Source organism: Acanthopagrus latus, chromosome 20 (assembly GCF_904848185.1).
Source record: "Acanthopagrus latus isolate v.2019 chromosome 20, fAcaLat1.1, whole genome shotgun sequence".
Classification (NCBI taxonomy): domain Eukaryota; kingdom Metazoa; phylum Chordata; class Actinopteri; order Spariformes; family Sparidae; genus Acanthopagrus; species Acanthopagrus latus.
This window is the reverse complement of record NC_051058.1, coordinates 8,811,782-8,829,840: the sequence shown is the minus strand read 5'-3', so window position 1 is coordinate 8,829,840 and position 18,059 is coordinate 8,811,782. Positions and strand designations below refer to the sequence as shown.

General features: G+C 42.2%; 1 protein-coding gene across 1 annotated transcript in view; it reads left to right on the top strand.

The window, feature by feature from the left end:
• The first annotated feature begins 2,934 nt into the window (after positions 1-2,934).
• The window catches only part of LOC119009933 (cytohesin-3-like), a 36,054-nt gene continuing 20,929 nt past the window's right edge, over positions 2,935-18,059 (top strand). Inside the window, exon 1 of the mRNA XM_037081680.1 lies at positions 2,935-3,292. Within this exon, the coding sequence (XP_036937575.1) occupies positions 3,274-3,292 (19 nt within the window). The 5' untranslated portion in view covers positions 2,935-3,273. The remainder of the gene's footprint in view (positions 3,293-18,059) is intronic.

Sequence of the window (18,059 nt, the reverse complement as noted above, 5' to 3'; positions counted from 1 at the left end):
CAGAAGAAGAGAGATGGTGATGAAGACGTCATGTGAAACCCATTCCGCGTGGTCCCTGGCTGCGAGCGGGCCTCTGAGGGTGTATGAGGAAGAATTGATGGGAACAGACCATAAATTAATTCGAACTAGAAATGCTGTGATGTCAGTATTGTTTATGCCCACAGCTAATGAGGGGAAAACATGTGAGACCATTCATTTTCTATTTTTGGAGCAGAACGTTAACGAAGGAAACATATATTCTCAGAGAGAGCAGAGTTTGTATCGGTGTCATGTGATCAGCTCATGAGACGCTTTTTGAGCCTGAACTAAGTGATATTTAAAGGTAATTAAACCATGTCCGCTCTTTGAGCACTGGCCATTTGATCAATTGACCATTAAAGGCTGATGAGGTGAACATATTACAGTGTTAATACGGTATGCTCTGATAAACATAACTCATGCAGTAATCTGTTATGTTTAGTCTCTTGATTTCCACATGTTGAAAAAAGCCAATAACATAATAATATTCATAATTCACATGTGGAAGTGTTAATTTCTTGTAATTCAAATATAGAAATGGTCACATGTGAAGATGCATATTTTGTTTCCACATGTGGAAAATCCTATTCCACCTTAACAACCAACACTACACCTTTATGAGTTATGCGTATTTTCAAGTGTATTACATCATGAGCAAAGTTGCATGGATTGGAAATGTGTGTAAATTTAGTCTGTGCCATACTGGTTCCAGTAACAGTGAGGTCACTCCTGGTGTTTGAAACAATGGACACATGCATCGGTTATGTGAGTGTGGCCGCACTGCCAGCAGGTTGAGAGGTGTGTGAGACCGTGCCGCAGAAGGAAAATCCAACACACTCATAGATACACTCAATTGGACTGGGTATTCATGCTTCTGGTCTAGCAGATTGATATGTATGTACATAGAAATACACAAGTAAAGTACAGGTACGTCAAAATTGTACTGATAGAAAATACAATTAGTTACATTTCATCACTGGCAGTGAAGTGACACAAGTCGGATCAGGTTTCATAACATAGTAAGGGTGAAGGAGGGCAGGCTAATCACATCACTTCCCTTCCTGTGACTTTCTACCATTGTCCCTCTGTAGTGCTGCACAATGAGTCCACAGCACCAACTCCCTTCCTGAACACGGGACCACATGCTGAGTCCTGCCTTCATATTCCTCCCTGCAGCACATCACCGCTGGCGTGGTTGGGATCTTCCCTGGAAAAGCCTCCGTCAGTGGTGAGCTCACACGGGCAGAGACAGGAAATACCCGAGCCGGATTCTGTTCGGCCGCGAGCCTTTAAAGGTGGCGTCAAGCCTACGTCAGTAAGGAAAGTAGAGTGGATCTGTGAGGTCAGATTAAGGGAAGTTCCTTTAGATTTTCAGGATTAAACTAATTGTTTTTTTCTTTTGTTTATTTAAATAAAGTTCTTCCTAAAATCAGCTGATTAAATGTGCGAATATTAAATGAAGTAAATAATTTTAAGTAAACTGGTAATGTTAAACAGACACCATGTAAAGAGATCATTCTTAATAATATATTATGATTTGAATGTGCATGCGTGGATCGAGTAGCCTTACGAGGTGAAACAGCTCAGTCAGAACTGCAATAAAACCAGGGGATGTTTCCCGCTTATCACTTTACCTTCACATTATTGGTTAGGTGGTTTGAACCCTAACTGAACTTAAGGAAGACTACGTAAATGTAATGTTAGGAGTCCTTACAGTCAAAGGGTTACTCATCTTATACTGTGTGTGATTCAAATTGACATGCAAAAGGTGTTTTTACATTCATTGATGTCTTATCTGCATGAATGCTGAAATGGAGACTTCACAGACTGGTGGCTACGGCTCACTGCACCATGGAGGGTCAGAAGTTCAGCCCATTGAAGGCAACAATGCCACAGAAGCCACATGAATGGTCAGACAAGCCGTAAATCAATCCCCGGTTTAACCCAGTTTGCTGAATCAAATTGAAAATGGACAGGGTGATAAAACTGCTCATTCCTCTTAGTGTCCAATTTCCAAATAAGTCAATTAGATCATGGTAAATCTGGTCTTTTATTGTTACATGTTTGCTTGCAACATGCCCTACTGCAGTCTCTTGTAACTGAACACAGTAACCAATGATGAAATCTAGATGTGACCCTCAAGACACTGAATTTCCTGAAGTTATTTCATGTTTGTTCCTTCAAGATAAAAGTCATGAAAGTCATGATGAAAGTCACAATGATATTAAAAAAATAAACAACAAAAAGAGGCAAGAATATAAATATATACATAATATGTATGTACAATATGATACGACATGATACGATGCGATGCGATGCGATACGATGCGATGCGATGCGATACGATACGATACGATGCGATGCGATGCGATGCGATGCGATGCGATGCGATACGATGAGGTGCAATATGATATGATACGACGCAATCTCCTCTTTCTCTGCTGGAAGTACACACTAGAGGGCACTGCACTGGGTTTTCTCCACTTGATGCGCACCTTCAAGGGCTCGTTATCACCTTGAGGACACTCTAGACGGCACTTTCTCTGCTGAAAGGGTCTCCTGGAGGACACTTCATCATGTTCACTCTCAGTGGAAGGGCACCCTCTTGCACAGTGGGCCATTAGAGGGTAGTTTATCATGTCTTACCAGATGTAGGAGCGCAAGAAGGCTGTGTAAGCTTTTTCCAAACATGCGGGCAGGCTGGAATTCACATTTTACACAACTCAAACATGGCTGGTATATTATATAGGCTCATTACAGTATTTTTAGATTGAATACATTCAACTACTTTTAGTATGCGTGTGTGTGTGTGTGTGTGTGGGGGGGGGGGGGGGGGGGGGGGGGGTTGTTAGCAGGGGCGGGGCTTGATGACGTCGCCGCGGTTGCAGTGTAGCTAATGTGAATGCAGACGGAGCAGCTGAGGATGGAGCAGGAGGGAGAAGCGCAGCGGCCAGTCTCTCACATCGCGGTCAGACACCTCTGAAATATCCCCTCCTATATTTCTTTTACGGAGACCTCTGTTTAATCTACACCCAGACGTATTTTCCCTTTCTTTTTTTTTTCTCCATTCATTTCACCGCTGACATCTTCACCCATCTTTCTGTCACACACCGGCTTCGACTGACTGTCAGCGTGGGGGAAAAAAGCAAACACAATCACGCTGAGAATCAGTCAGGGGGAAAAAAAGACATATTTCCGGGAGGTTTCAGTCTCTCACGTCTTGTGCGGGGCTGCCCTGCCACTGCTTCGGCCGATATGGATGAAGACAATCACGGTAAGGCTTGTTTTTCCTTCTCCCCACACTGGTTTCCTCTCTCAGCCCGTGTGCAGGGGATGTATAGATGGATGTGTGAGTCTGAGTCAGAGGGGGACACGGAGGTTTTCCAGAACCAGGATGTTGTGTGTAGTTTTTCTCTTATTTGCATTATGTAGCCTATTTATTTGCAGATCTAAATGGGAAAAAAAACAACCAGAGTGGGTTGTCATGATTTAAAAACCTGACATTAAAGGAGCAATTCTGAGAAATAATAATAATAATAATAATAACACAGCGCGACTTGGTGAGAAAGAGTCTGTCTGTTCCTGCACAGAAACATGTTTTGAGACGCTGAAGTCATGGTGTAAAAATAAAAAACAAGCCTGCAGATTTATCATGCATGCACCTTTCTGTCCGTCTGTCTGATGTCTTTGATGTCTTTGAAGTTGCTCTGGGTATCTCTGCGCCTGTTGGGAGCCTGTAAACTGGTGGAAATTGATAAGATATCTGGCTGGCAGCCTTCCATGTGGAGGACAGACTTATGGCAGGATCTACATCCCGCAACAAAAATATAGCAAATAAAGAAAAAAAATGGTCCTTTAAAGGTGCACTATGTAGTTTCCAGCGTTGGACTCGTTATGCTCTGGACAAACTAAATAAACAAACTCTCTGTTTTCATGACCGAATAAACAAACCAACCTTAAAGGACAACACAATTCCATTCACTTTGTTCATATGTGGCGGACCCTGCCACCTCTCTAGCTTCAAACAGTGTTGACATTATTTTCCTCTGAGAACAGCTTGTTTACTCAGTTGTGGACAAAGGTGAGTTTGTATTATTACCTTATTAACATTGTAAATCAAAAAAAGAGTTTAAGGTTCTACATAGTGCTCCTTTAATCCACTATAAATTATGACAAGGTCACGTGCTTCTTATAAATGGTGCAAATTGTGCAAAATTTAGTAATGTGCTGTGATATGGATTATTATAGTTGAAGCAAAAAAAAACAACTAAGAAAGGAAAGAAGGAGGAAGTGCCTTTAATAATCATATGGGAGTAAATCTTTGACTTGCATATTAGAAGCTCACTAAATATAGTGTATAATAAAGTCACATTGGAGCATAATTACTTAATAGTAATAGAAGCTAACAAACTGAAGTGAGAGTATTTCATGCCACAGACTCGACTGTGTGATTTACTGATGAAGCTGCATGAAGTGAACCCGTGCAGCTGCATGTCCAGCCCGGATTACTCTCCCTCTCATGGTGGCTGCCGTCGCAGCTCCGGGTCTCAGATCAGTTATTTTATGATAGTGCCAAAACACACACGCAGTACACTTCTGAGCAGATAATCCAAACCGCCTTGTGGGCTGAAGGCCTTCAAGCCAGTGTCGTGTAAACAAATGGTTATAGTCAGATAAGAGTTTGTCAGTTAAACTGTGAGCGATTAGCCGAGCCAGGAGAGAGAGTCCCTCATCTGGATGTCCACGACCCCCTCCACGTATATTCATGTGTGAATGTGAACCAGCACACTTTGCCCTGAATATGAATGGAAGTGGGAATGAGCAAGTTTGACCTATTTCAGTGATCTTAATTTACACTTGTGTGTACAGAGGCTATGGTGTAGTAGCAGAGCCTGCTCCTTAAGTAGGCACAACCTTCACTAATCATACTCTTCATTAGGGATAGAGCGATTATCGGCCTGGCTGGTATTCAGCATTTTTCAGATTATCCGTATTGCTGTTTTTTTGCATGTCTGATTGCTTATAGAATAAGTCTGTTCAAAACTGCTATACTTTTGCCCTGATGTAACATTCTTTCTCTTCCTCTACACTATCTGATGAGTAACAGCCTATCAACACTGCGTAATCTGAATCTGTAAAGTAACTCGTAACTAGTTGTATCAAAGAAATGTGGTGGAAATTACATATGAAGAAGCAAGAAATGGAAATACTTAAGTAAAGTATTTTAGTACTTTAGTACAGTACTCAAGTGAATTGTAGTTAGTTATATTCTGTCACTGGCTAGTCTATATTTTAAAACGAATGATTTAATTTTTTAATGCAAATGTATATTGGTTCCAAATATTCATTTTCGGTCTTACTGATTACTAAAAATTGGTATTGGCCCTGAAAAAAACTCAAATCTCTCAAGGATCTCGACTCTTCATTCCCTTACACTGATATATACATTTTCATTATATATGCAGGATATACATCATATTCATGGTCCCAGAGGATGAGCTCTGAGGCTTTTGATGACAGTCTGAAATTTCCTCTCCTACCTTCTTGGGCAGAAATTGCACACAGGAGAAGTCCAAATGAAATTGTTTACAGATTACCTTGAACTTGTCTGAGCATATTCATGATCCCAGGAGGGAGAACCCCCCTGATTGTGGACACTTCATCAGAAGTCAACTGTGCGTGAACAACATCTCACTTTTATTTTGTTGCGTGTTTTTAGGTCTTTGTGATATGATGATTGAAAAACATCATTATTTTCACGATGTGTGTAGTTATTGGTTATTCGTTGGGTCGCAAATCACACTCGTTATGGCAAAATTCATCATTATTTGGATGTTGCTCTCCAACCAGCCATGTGAAAACAAGGAGCTTGTTCCTTAAAGACTCTAAAGAGAGATTCAGAAATGTTTTTTTTTTTCTATAAAAAAATAAACTATTCATTGCATTTACAGATAATTTGAGCTATATTTGGATATGTATTGTCATCCAGAAGGAAGACTTCGGTTATATCCACAGACCTATTGTGTTTCAGAGCAGAGGCTTGAATGTGTCACTGTGGTCTGGTTTTTGACTGTCTTTGTAACTCAAACCATGCGGACTCACTGCAGCCATAAATGTCACCTCAAAAATGAGATAATCACATGCTCCACCATACGCGAGGCCGGTCCAAGAGATACCGGTCTCTGAATCATATGACAGGATGTCAGCGAGCAGCAGAGGCATTGCTGTCTGCGATGTGATCAGACTGGAAACGCACAACGCAGACTCAGAGATATACGTGCAGCACTGTGCACCAAAATAACTTACCATAAATGTTAAAGCAATTAAGATCGCTCGTTCGCTCGCTGACGCTGTCGCTGCCTCACACGCGCCACTTAACATTGTTGGCGTGCACACCTCGATACGCTGGTGTCACACACAGACACTAGGTGCTAAATTTGACACTTACACCTTCATCAAGAGTGATAAGTCTTCTTTCAAGTGGATTGTGTTAAATTCTCCCGTTACATTTTCGCTCACATCATTTAAGTTGATCACATTATGGTTTAAATAAAGCACCTTTTTTATTTGGATCATGTATCTTAATACAAATAAGGTGATTAGGTAGTTTACATGTTATTTCTATGTGTCCAATATATTTTTCTCAAAATAAATGGAAATATAAGAACGTTTAAGATCTGACTTGATATCTGCAGACACCCAATAGTAAAGGACTTAGAGAACATCTTGATTAGGACATCAACAATCACAGGAATATAGACTAAACCATTCCTTGGGACCTTCCATCGCAGTGGCTGTGGATCCATCCAGTGACAAGCTGCGCTTCATAGCTCTGGGATGTTCTCTTGCATGCCAACGAACGCATTACCCAAGTCATCCTCATGCATTAGCACATTAGGGCCAATGCTCTCATGCCTGCATGTGCAGCATGCGTGCAAACTGTACAACATACGTTCAAAGTTGGGGCTATAATTTGCTCTGCACCAGCGGACGAGTCTCAGAACAACAGAGAACGGAGCCAACAGATGTCATGATACTCTTTAGGATTAATAGATGGTGTATGAACAGTTAAGACTCCCACAAGCCACCTCTCACTGAGCTGAAACAGTGTGAGAGGAGCTGCATTATGGCAATCAGAGTTATTGATTACTCAGGGCCCCAAACTGAGGAAGGAGCAGTGCAATAAAGCTGCTATAAACTCTATATTTTATCAACAATGAAGTAAATGACTACCTGTAATGTTAAAGAGAGAGTGTTTAGTGGCAGATAAAAGGCAATTCTGCAGTTCCTCTTAGCTTTAAGGAGCATTTTAGCATCTTTAAACTCATTATTTTGCTTTTACGGTCCATATTGTCACTGTTTTGGTTCACCGCTTTCACGAAAGATTTCTCCAGATGCAGCTGGCATCTATTCACAGTGAAAACGATGATTTATCTTGTGTCTAGCTTGTGACCATAATGGAGCATTTAGCAGCGGGAGAGCCCCGTATCTCTGTTAGGAGGTGGTGCTTCAAATAGCATTGCCGCGTTCCCTCTGAACAACTGAAGAAGCTGGAGACTTGTTTTAAAATGACAAAAGAAAACCTTAAATGGCTCCATACATCTTGTCTGGCTTAATCCGAGTCTCCAGGAGCCTCCCAAAAAGAATTGAAAAATATGCAAGGTCGAGCTTGTTCACCCATTAGCTAAGTAGCTAAAAGGAAAGATTTCAGCTAAATAAGGGTATCACAGAGCTAAAAGGAGACTGAATATTGGGCTTAATTTCTCAAACCGATGCTAATGTGGCCGCTTGTCTTCTGGATGTGTAAATAAGCCACCATTTGCAAACATTGTTGGCAGCTTTGTAAGGTGGAAGTATGTCAATGTTGTTTTTACAGCTCGCTGTGTTGCCACCTAGTGGCCAAAAAATATAACAAGGCAGGTTTACGCAGATGCTTTCAGTTTTTTTTGTTTTTGTTTTTTTTAAGTATTTGTTTTTTAATTGATAGTACAGGAAATATGATATGACAGGAAACAGGATGAGAGAGAGGGGGAGTGACATGCAGCAAAAGGTCCAAAGCTGGGGCTCAAACCTGGGGCATCTGCAGCGAGGACAAAGCCTCTGTACATGGGACACCTGCTCTACCAACTGAGCTAAGCAGCGACCCCAGATGCTTTTTAGAGGCATGCTCCTTGTGCAGACGTAGAGAAGTCCTGTCCAGGCAAATATAGAATAAGTCTGAGGCATGTCAGATCACTTCAGTAGGGTACATCATTTCCTGGAATAATGGTGGTGCAGGAACAAGGGGAGGCTGACCCGTGCATATTTCTCGGCTAAACTTAGCTCCACGTTGAAGCAAACTACTTGTGGGTCTCATTTATAGCCTGGGATTCATTAGTGCATGTTTACTGCGCTCGCTAAACAGAGTTGGCGCTTCTCCGCTCCGTTTACACTCCACGGAGCAGACAGGGCCTGGCCTCAAAATGGATGAAAATGAGCAACAGGCTTGAAAAAAAAAAAAAATCTGAAGTGTTTTCATTAGTCATGAGTCTGTTTTTAGCATCATTGTATAGCTGGATGGAGAAGTGGAAAGAACACAGAAGCAGAAATTGGCTGGGAAGCAGCTCACTGAACGGCTGGATGGAGGCCATGAATTTTAACACTTGGCCTCCTTGTATTTTCTCTTCTTTATAGCAGCTTTGTGATGCTTCAGTCGGGGGATTAATATAGGCTGAGTAAATGGCTGTTTTGGGAGGTTGGGGTATTAAAGCGCTGGAATTAATAGAATTCACCTTTTAAAAATTCCTTCCGCCTGAATAAAAACCTCTGCGACGACTCAGGCTCCCAAACAAAACATGTCTTGTGCTTGACGCCACAAAAAAGTGCCAAAATGTTTGTTTATGCGGTCCTGCGAGGTTTCCTCGTCCATATTTCCTGTGTAAGTGCCGTCTGTGATAACCCCACCGCATCAGTCAGCGCTCCTCTTTCTGTCTGAGTGTGGGAAAAGTTGAATGGGAAAGTCTTTTTCCTTCAATTCTTCTACTCCCTTTGGACTGAATGTGTGAGTGTGTGCTAAAATAACAAATCGCATCCGAGTGAGGCACGGCTGTTTTGTCTTCAGCGTCCTATTAATGGTGCACACGCAGCAGAAATGCACACCTTGGCTCTCTGATTGGTTTTCAGATATCTCCCTTAGAAAGAAAACCGGTGCCTTTCTTCCCCCCTGCCTTTTTTGCAATCATCTCCTCAAACTTAATGGACATCTGACTGTTTGCAGTTATTTCATATCACATTCACCCCAGCAGGCATGAAACCTAAGCTAAGGTGGCTTTTGGAAAAACCTGAACCAACACACTGTGTGTGTGTGATTTCTTGGCGTCTAGTACCATAGTTCTGAGGGGGATTAGCTGGTAAGACGGGGAAGTTGGTGTGATTAGGGTACGCTCTTTGTTGTGGCTCTAGGGTGAGTGTGTGGGAGGACATCAGACAGTCACTTGAGGCGACTGTGGCTGCTCTCTAGCTATACTTCGTCCTGGGAGGCTGGCGGGCTTATTGTAAGTGGTTGGTGCTGAATGGGGAGACTGCAGAGCTCAGACAGCGGTCTCTTTTTGCATCTGTAGACACGCTGCACGTCTGCGGAATCAACCAAAAATGATTGCTCGTTTAGTTTGATTTGACCATTTTGATTTGATTTTGAGTAATTTCATTAAAGCAAAAAAAATAAAAATAAAAATGCTGAAATCAATAGTCCCTTCCTCTCAAGCGTGAATATTTCCTAGCTTTATTATGGATCAATCAAATCCATGATGAATTGCGTCAGTCATCTTCAAAAATGAAAGGCAGAGGTGTCACAGAAACTTTCAGTAAACTTTGTTCCATGTGTAATAAAATAGGTATGAAGTTATGTGTTTTGGTGATACTTGCTTTTACAACATTTTCCAGCATTTTCCCTCCAAAATTAACTTTGTCCTAAAGCTGGGGAAAAGGAAAGAATGTGGTTTGAAAAACAGTCTGTGCATTTTTTTGCGAGTTCAATAAAAAAAGAAGCCAAAAATCAGTTCCACACTTGGCCAGACATCACTAGTTAATAAAATAGTTAGACAGTTTTGGAAATATGGTTATTCATTTTCTTACAGAGAATTTTAAACAGGCAGATTGATGTGTATGTGCTAAACTGCTAGCCTGGCTCCATCCAAAGGTAACGAAACACTTGCTAATGCTTGTTTTTAGCATTTTTTTTTTTAATCTTGTGTGTTAAATTTGCGCACATACTGCAGTGTGGAAAACAACATTTTGGAGCTTTGCAGGAGATCATGTGACAAACTATGACTGCCTCTTTTGACAGACATTTCCCCCGCTTTGGTAGTCTCTGCCCAAAGCTAACCTCACAGCAGCTAGCATAAGCTTCAGTTTATTTTCATCAAACATTTGGCAAAAATAGAAAAATAGCGTGTTTCCCAGTCTGAAGAATATTTTCTTATTCGTCTAAACACCAACAATGAAACTACAAGCTGATGCCTGTTAGTTTCTGTAAGCATATAGACTGGAAAATGGCGAAACTTCTAGCCGGGCAATGTCCAAAAGTAACAAAAAGCTAGCTGAAGCTTGTCGATGAGCACTTTTGAAGTCGCATGTTAAATTCATACATTCATACGTTTCATCTAACATTTGGTAAACAAAAAAAAAAAGCAAAAAAATTTATTTTTCAAACTCTAAAAATATAATTTCAACATAATAACAGACCATTACCAATAACACTAACTATTTATGGTGTTAAATCCTGCTTGAATACCTTTCGATGCATTTCTTAAGCTTTATTAACTTTAACTTTGCAGCCGGCAGAATTTCTCCTTTAGGGTTAGACATAGACACATAGCTGGACTGAATTCACCACATCCAAATTTCCTGCAGCACAGTAGCCTGAAACTATAATGTCTGCAACGGTTTAGACAAGACGTGTCTCTTATGTGTGTCTGCACAGACGCCAAAAAATGTGCTAAAATGTACTCTTTACAATCTCATTGGTTGACCCTGGCAGGCTGGCTATGTTGTTGAAAGGCTTAAGGGGAGATTTGGAAAGAACAGAAATTCATTTTGACTGCCAAGATTATGGGTTTTGTGGCGCAACATTAGAAGATTAAACATACACTGCATTACACCGCATGCAACAAGACAAATACACAAACACAGACAGTGCTGCCACGGATGATGTGCAGGGATTGAGCGGGAGCTTGTAACAAACTGCACTATTTAAGAGCTGAAAGAGAAGACTACATATGGACCTGATTAGAGGAGAGACTGGGGAGGCTTCCTGACATGTTCCCATCACCATGGCAGTGTGTGTGTGTGTGTGTGTGTGTGTGTGTGTGTGTGTGTGTGTGTGGCAGACAAGACATCGGAGCAGTTTCAGTCGGGCAACGTCTCTGCTGTTGTGAATAGAGGTACTCTTTGCCTGGAATTATTGCTCGGAGCTGTCCAGAGGGGAAGCCCTTTAAGTGCGAGACGGAGAGCAGATGGGAGACAAAGGGAACAGCAAATTAAATGAGCTGGAGTCGGGGAGGAACACAGACTGACATTAAGGGCAGCAGAGATGTACTGTGTTTCGAGTAATCCACGCCTAATTTCAGTGGAAGGAGGGTTGAGAGAAAACAGGGGCCAGCTGACCATACAGACAAGGATTGTGGGGGAGGAGGGTGTTCAGAGAGAGCAGACGTGTGTTTCTTGGCTTCTGGCTCAACAGAAATGGAGAACCACACCAACGCCCAGCTCGTACTCACCTTAATAACACGTCCTGGCACTTTTCGTTTCATTTCCTGCCCCCCCTTTTTTTTCTGCGATCAAGCGAATATTTTGTCTTCTGTCGAGGACAAGGCTGCTTTGAATGGCGAGTCTTTGATCCAGCAGACAGCCATGGGACATTATGATGTTTAACAAGCTCCATCTCGAACCGTAGTCAACGTAGAGCCGTAGTACCATGAGTGAACCTATTCTCTAAACTTAGTGGGTGGTTTTCTGTTGTTGCGATCAGAGTTAGCTGTGGTCTCGTTGTGAGTGGGATCAGGGTGGTCCACCAGAGTCGGGTGATTTTGCAGGCAGGCTAACAACCAACAGAGGGACGTCCTGTACCTCCAAGCAGCCTGGGGGCCGACACAGAGCGGCACACTGGAATGCCAGTCGTCCAGGTTGACCCTCTCCCTGCCAGTGTCTTCTCTTCTAGTCAGCGTCATCAGCGACACAAAAACATATTTCCTCTCATTCGCTGTTGTGTGGGGAAGGAAAAGCGGCCGGTACAGATTTCAAAATTGCTCCTGAGCTTGATATCCATCACAATAACGGAGGTGAGTGTCTGTATCAGATAGAGCGTTACATTCATTCTGTTCCCCGTCAATCACCTGACACCCGCGGGAAGCAGCCGCCGTGCCTGTCAGGAAATAATCCCTCAAATATATGTCGCCTTTCAAAATCGAGTGTCACATCCATGTCTTCGGTATTTGTTTGTTGGGACCGGGATCCAGAGGCAGGTTTGACACGGCAAAGCTTCGATTTTACAGTATTTAAAGTCGGGAAAGGGTAGAACACATTGAGAGTCTGCAGCCATGCTAGCAGCCATGTGAGTTTGTCACAATGACGATGCTCACTGATGTTCAGCCAGTATAACGTTTACCTTGACAGTGGTTATTTCAGACCCTGCTGACATCTCCCACTTGGTAAAAACAGAAGTATAATCTAGCTCTTAGCAAAACGGCTAGCAGTTAGTCTACATCTAGATGAGATATAATATAGGCACTTACTAATCGATTGGGTGAATTAACGGAGCACTACAAAGGCGATGGTCACAATCAGAATTCATTGCTGGATCAAATGAAAGCACAGGTATCTACCCAGCTCCAATTGGCGGTGATGGAACATGACACCAAGATGGAGAACGTTGGCGCATAAACATCCGTCAAAGTGCATCTTTCAGTCTCTTGAGTTTGAAAAACTGCAGTAAAAGATATTAGGAAGTAGCCATTGTAACACTGTCACCGGCCTCCACACTGCTTTCTTTTGTCAATTATTCGTTACATTGAACGTGAAAGACCAGAACAAAAAAACACGAAGGCAAACTCATCCACAGACTATGGGAGAGGAGTCACTGGAATATTTTTAGTTGGTTTACCTGAGTTAAAAAAAAAAAAAAAAGTACATATACATGCCAGTTTTGGTGTGCATTCAGCCTCTTTTTGTTAAATTGTAGATGTTCTAGCCCCGTGAGAGAATAAAAGATGCTTTTACAGCCTCTGCCTAAAACCTGGATGATCGTCTGAGATCTGTTGCAGTGACCGGACAGGGAGCTTCTTGAACTGCACTCCGTCTGTGAAAGCCCCTCATCCTGCCCGAGTGCCAGAAGAAACAGCATCCATCTAATTCCTTCTCAGGCCGATCAAATCATCAGATTATGGTTACTTTGGCCCGCCAGCATATGGCGGTGGAAGCCCCTCGGATTCTACTAGCGGTGTTCATCGAATCAAATGTTGACATAGTGCTGATGCTGAGCAGATGTGTGATATAAAGGAGGACATGGTGTGCGGACCACCTCCCATGCAACAACACTCTCGCACAAATGCACTCGCGGCAGGGGGTCCCCTCCCAAAACTGCAGATTAACCCGAGCAATCAGTGTGGGGGCTCTTCAGCTCCCCGAGCCCCAGATTCTCCTCGGGTCGCCAGCGGTAGTTAAAAATCTCAAAGCCATATTAGCTCCCCAAAAATCTCTCCTCTCACGCAACAGCCGGGGCTGGACTGTCATTACTGAGTTATTACCGAACACCGTACTGTAATAATGCAGGATTTCTCAGATGTCACGCACAACACATCAATTTATCAGGAATTCATACCGTTTGAAAGGAAGTCATCTGTTTATTGAGACAAATTGTGTTACTTGTGCAGTATTAGTCCCTGAAGCGTCCCCCAGTACATAATTAATTCAGCATGATAATGAATCAGCACACTCACAAACATGTTCTCTGTTTCGACAGATTGCTGTGTGGTAGGACTGATCTTTCTTCTTCCTCTGTGCTTGTTGCGCAATAAGTGATGAATTTAATGTGGCGCTAGGATGACTGGTCAGTTCACTCATTTGTTTGCGATCGTTTGAACAAAAAGTTGCGCATCAATGTTAATCATTTATGTAATTTTTCACGCAAAGATGCCAAACACGACATTTTCTAGTTCCTGCTTTGCAACTGTAAACAGCTGGATTTGCATATTTCAGTATCTTAAGGTTTTATATTGTTTTTTTGGACAAATCAGTCAATTTGAGGATGTCACATTCATCTTTAGGAGATTATCACCATGAAAAAATGTGCGTTTTCACTGTTTTCTGGCATTTAATTGACCAAACAGTGCATTGTTTGATGCGACTACGAGGTAATGAAAGAAATCATGACTCATGGCGCTAAAGAAACAAAGGAAAAAGACGATAAAAATGATGGTGGATTTTCATAAGGCAGAGATAAAAACGCACTCCAAGACTTTCAGATGAACAACTGAGATTAAATTTTAAACAAGACTCACATAACACAAAAGGAATTTGAAGTATTCCTAATTTAATACTGAGTGCTCCATGTAGAGAGCCACTGAGACACCTCCCTTCCATTACTTTCAAATCAATCTTTCATTTAGCATGTTTGTCAGAGGTCTTTCAGTAAAAATCAACCGTATTGTTGGGGTAAACTTTTTTTAATCTCCTACAGCACTTATGAAATCTAATACCATTTTTTGGAAATTTATAGCAGCTTTAATTGAGAAACCCTAACCCAACTCTATTGCTGCATGGCAGCGTGCTTGTTGCACATGCACGTTGACGCCTGTGTGCCTGACCTCTCACCCTCTGTATCATAACCTCCATCTCCACACGTCGACCTTTGTGCCGTGCTGAGGTCCTGGCGCTCCTGCTCTGTGGCACAGAGCCAAAGTGCCTCTGCAGACAGCTACACCAGACTCTCCTGCCACTCTGTCACGTTATTTTGTCCAGCATCGTTGATGCAAAGTTGGTTAAAGGCGAGCAGCAGCCGGTCGGCGACAACATCTGTGCATTCGCTGTCATACATCACACTTCCGCTCTGAGAGACTTACAGAGTGGCGGGCTGAGTGGGATTACTGCCAGCTGGCATCGGTGTCTATGTGCTCATGAGAAATTCTATCCACACGTCCGTCCGTCTGCCTTAACGTATGACCCGGGCTTTAATGGAGAGAATGTCATCGCCTACAGTCTGTGACGGGTTTCAGATTAGAGTTGAGGTCCAAAGGAAGTTTCTCTTGCCCGTCCCGCTTCCATGCTTGTGCCCCAGTGCGCCGCAGGGCTAACCGGGGTAACAGGGTTACTTTTTTTTTCTAAGCTCACCCACATTGAAAGACATTACAGAGGGTGAAGTCGCCAGTTTATAGCCAGTAGATCTGGACAAATCCTCTCTCACTGACACGAGTGAGTGAAAACTGGGACCGCAGCCAGTGTTAAGTGAGCGTGGGATTTTCTCTCTGAGCTCCACGTGCTTTGAGTGCATCGGCGCCTTTCCTGTGCAGCTGGTATGGATACTGGTTGAGGGAAGTCCTTGAATAAGTTCTCAAGGCCTGTAAATTCTTTTTCTCTCTCTCTTGGTGTGTCTCCACTCTAACAATTGGCTTCAATGCACAAGTTATGAAACTGAAAGTTGATGTAGGTGGTGTTGAGTTTGTGGGTGCTAAAGCATCCTGGCATTAGTTTAAATGCCATCAAAGCCTCTGGTTTCAGTGGGTGGCCGGGGGACAGTTGTTAGTTTTGGGTGTGAAGAGCAGCAGGGGATTTACTCCTAAAAGTAGATTATGAGGGATTTTTTGTTTTTCGGGAGGGGAAATTACTGGAGCCTCATGTCCTGCGGCTCACATGTTGGAGTTTAAACCCTTTGGACCCTCTCAACCCCATGGCTAGATGCAGTGGATTTTGGAGCTTTTGTACAGCAGATAGATTTTTAGAAGTCAAAGAGGTTAACGTGTTTCCTGCTTGCTAAGCTCACACAAATTGCCATCAGTGCCTCGGCTTTAGACAGTATGACCCTCCTAGTGTCTGTCCTTCGCTATGAGGCAATGACTCACAACATCATTGATTTTAGTAGATTATCATTCAAGCGTGGCTGTGTTTGGTTTGAGCCAACATGGAGGCAACAACCAGCTTCAGCCCTGCGCCTCACTCCCTGCCCACTGAAGACGCTAAATTAATTTCCTGAGTGACTCATAGAAGGTCACAGGGGGATGTGTGTTAATAATGTAATTGGTGAGACCACCTCTGCAGAGGAGTAGAGGAGCCCCCCCCGCCACTAAACAAGATTATCCACTGGAACAGGGACATTCGCACTGGTTTTATAGTCCTCTCTGTTATCAAATGTATGGTTTGAAAGAGATGCGTTACAGAATACTCAGTAAGAGAAACTTGGGTGGGAGGATAATGGAAATGCTGTGCCATTAAGAGTGGTAGGCTTCTGTTAAAGGGAGCATCCTCTGCTTTGCATTTGATTTGTAATGAATCAAGATTGTAATCATGCATGTTGTTGGAGCCGTTGGATCTCTCCATTAGCTAATGCGCAGCCTCAGGCCAATAGAAAACATGGAGCTGTCTCCTGCTGGAACATTATCCTTCTCTCAGCAAATGCAAATAAGAATCATTATATTAGGGCTGAAATTATATTTAAAGTTTTAGTGTTATTGAATTGTGGGACAGTAATTTTCTTGACTATCATTTTGGTCTGTGTCATATAAAAATATGAAACATTTTACTGGTTTTGTCCAAGCAAAAATCAAAAACTTGTAGTTTTAATTAGAAGTAAGTTAATCGCCTTCGAAGACAATAATAACTAATATCAACAAATAATGGGAAAATCACATTTGAGAAGATGTACTTTTGGTTTGAGTACACAGCCATGCTAGCAGCATGTGAGGCTGTACTACAGCTTTAAGATTAATGCTAACGTTCATAGGCTAGCAGGCTCTTTATGGAAATGTTAACATACTGATGTTTAGAAGGGATTTACCATCTTAGTTTACGGTATTAGCATTCCAACATGGGCTCATTATGACTATGACTTAGTTTAGGTGAGGTGCTAATTAGCAGTTACGCAAAGTAGGCTACTACTGCAGCTAACAGGAAATGTCATCCCTGAAGCAGGTATTGGCCACAATTTAAAAAAAAATATCTTCCCCTGATTATGGTGCTACACGAAGTTTCAGCGCCGCAAAATATAATCAGGTTTGTGTTTGAGCTCTGTCAAATCAGTTTCATCAAAACTGGATCAGTGTAGTAGTTTTAACGACCTTTTCAAGCTAGATAGGTTGACCTTTAATTGCAGTGTCTCCTCAGGCCTATCACTTCTTGTCTCTTTTAAACCAGCAAAGCACAGAAATACATTGCTTTAGCCCCCTAGGCTTTGTCAAAAATTGACTGGTTGTGATTGAGTTAAACCTTTTTGACATTTCATTTGAATGCCCTCATTAGCCCAGTGAGTTTAAAGAAACTGCTCCACATTTATTTCTTGCCAAGAGTTAGCGCACAGATTGACACCACTCTCAGATCTGTTAAACACGAAGGTACAGTCAGTAGTTGGACCACTTGTTTAGCTTAGCATAAAGACGGGAAGCAGGGAGAAACAGCTAGCCTGGCTGTATGAAAGTAACAAAATATGATCAAAAAACATGTTAGTTAGAATGATGTAGATGATAGTTTAGGATTTTCTTCAAAGATAGCTGTTTTCCCATGTCCAGTCTTTATGCTAAGCTAAGCCAACTGGCTGTAGCCTGATATTTACCCGATATATTTATGTGAGTGGTGTCAGTCTTCTCACATAACTCTCAGCAAGGGACTAAATTAGAGTATTTTCCTATGTTTGGAACTGTTGTTAAGTTTTAACACTTAAAACCCATCTCAACAGTCTAACCTTAGCTGTGTTTGACATCCTGTATGACAGATGGACAGATATTAGCATTTTTGGTCCTGTAGGCAAAAAACTGGTCTAGAAAACATTACAGAATTGTTTCAAACAGCCATGAAACTTT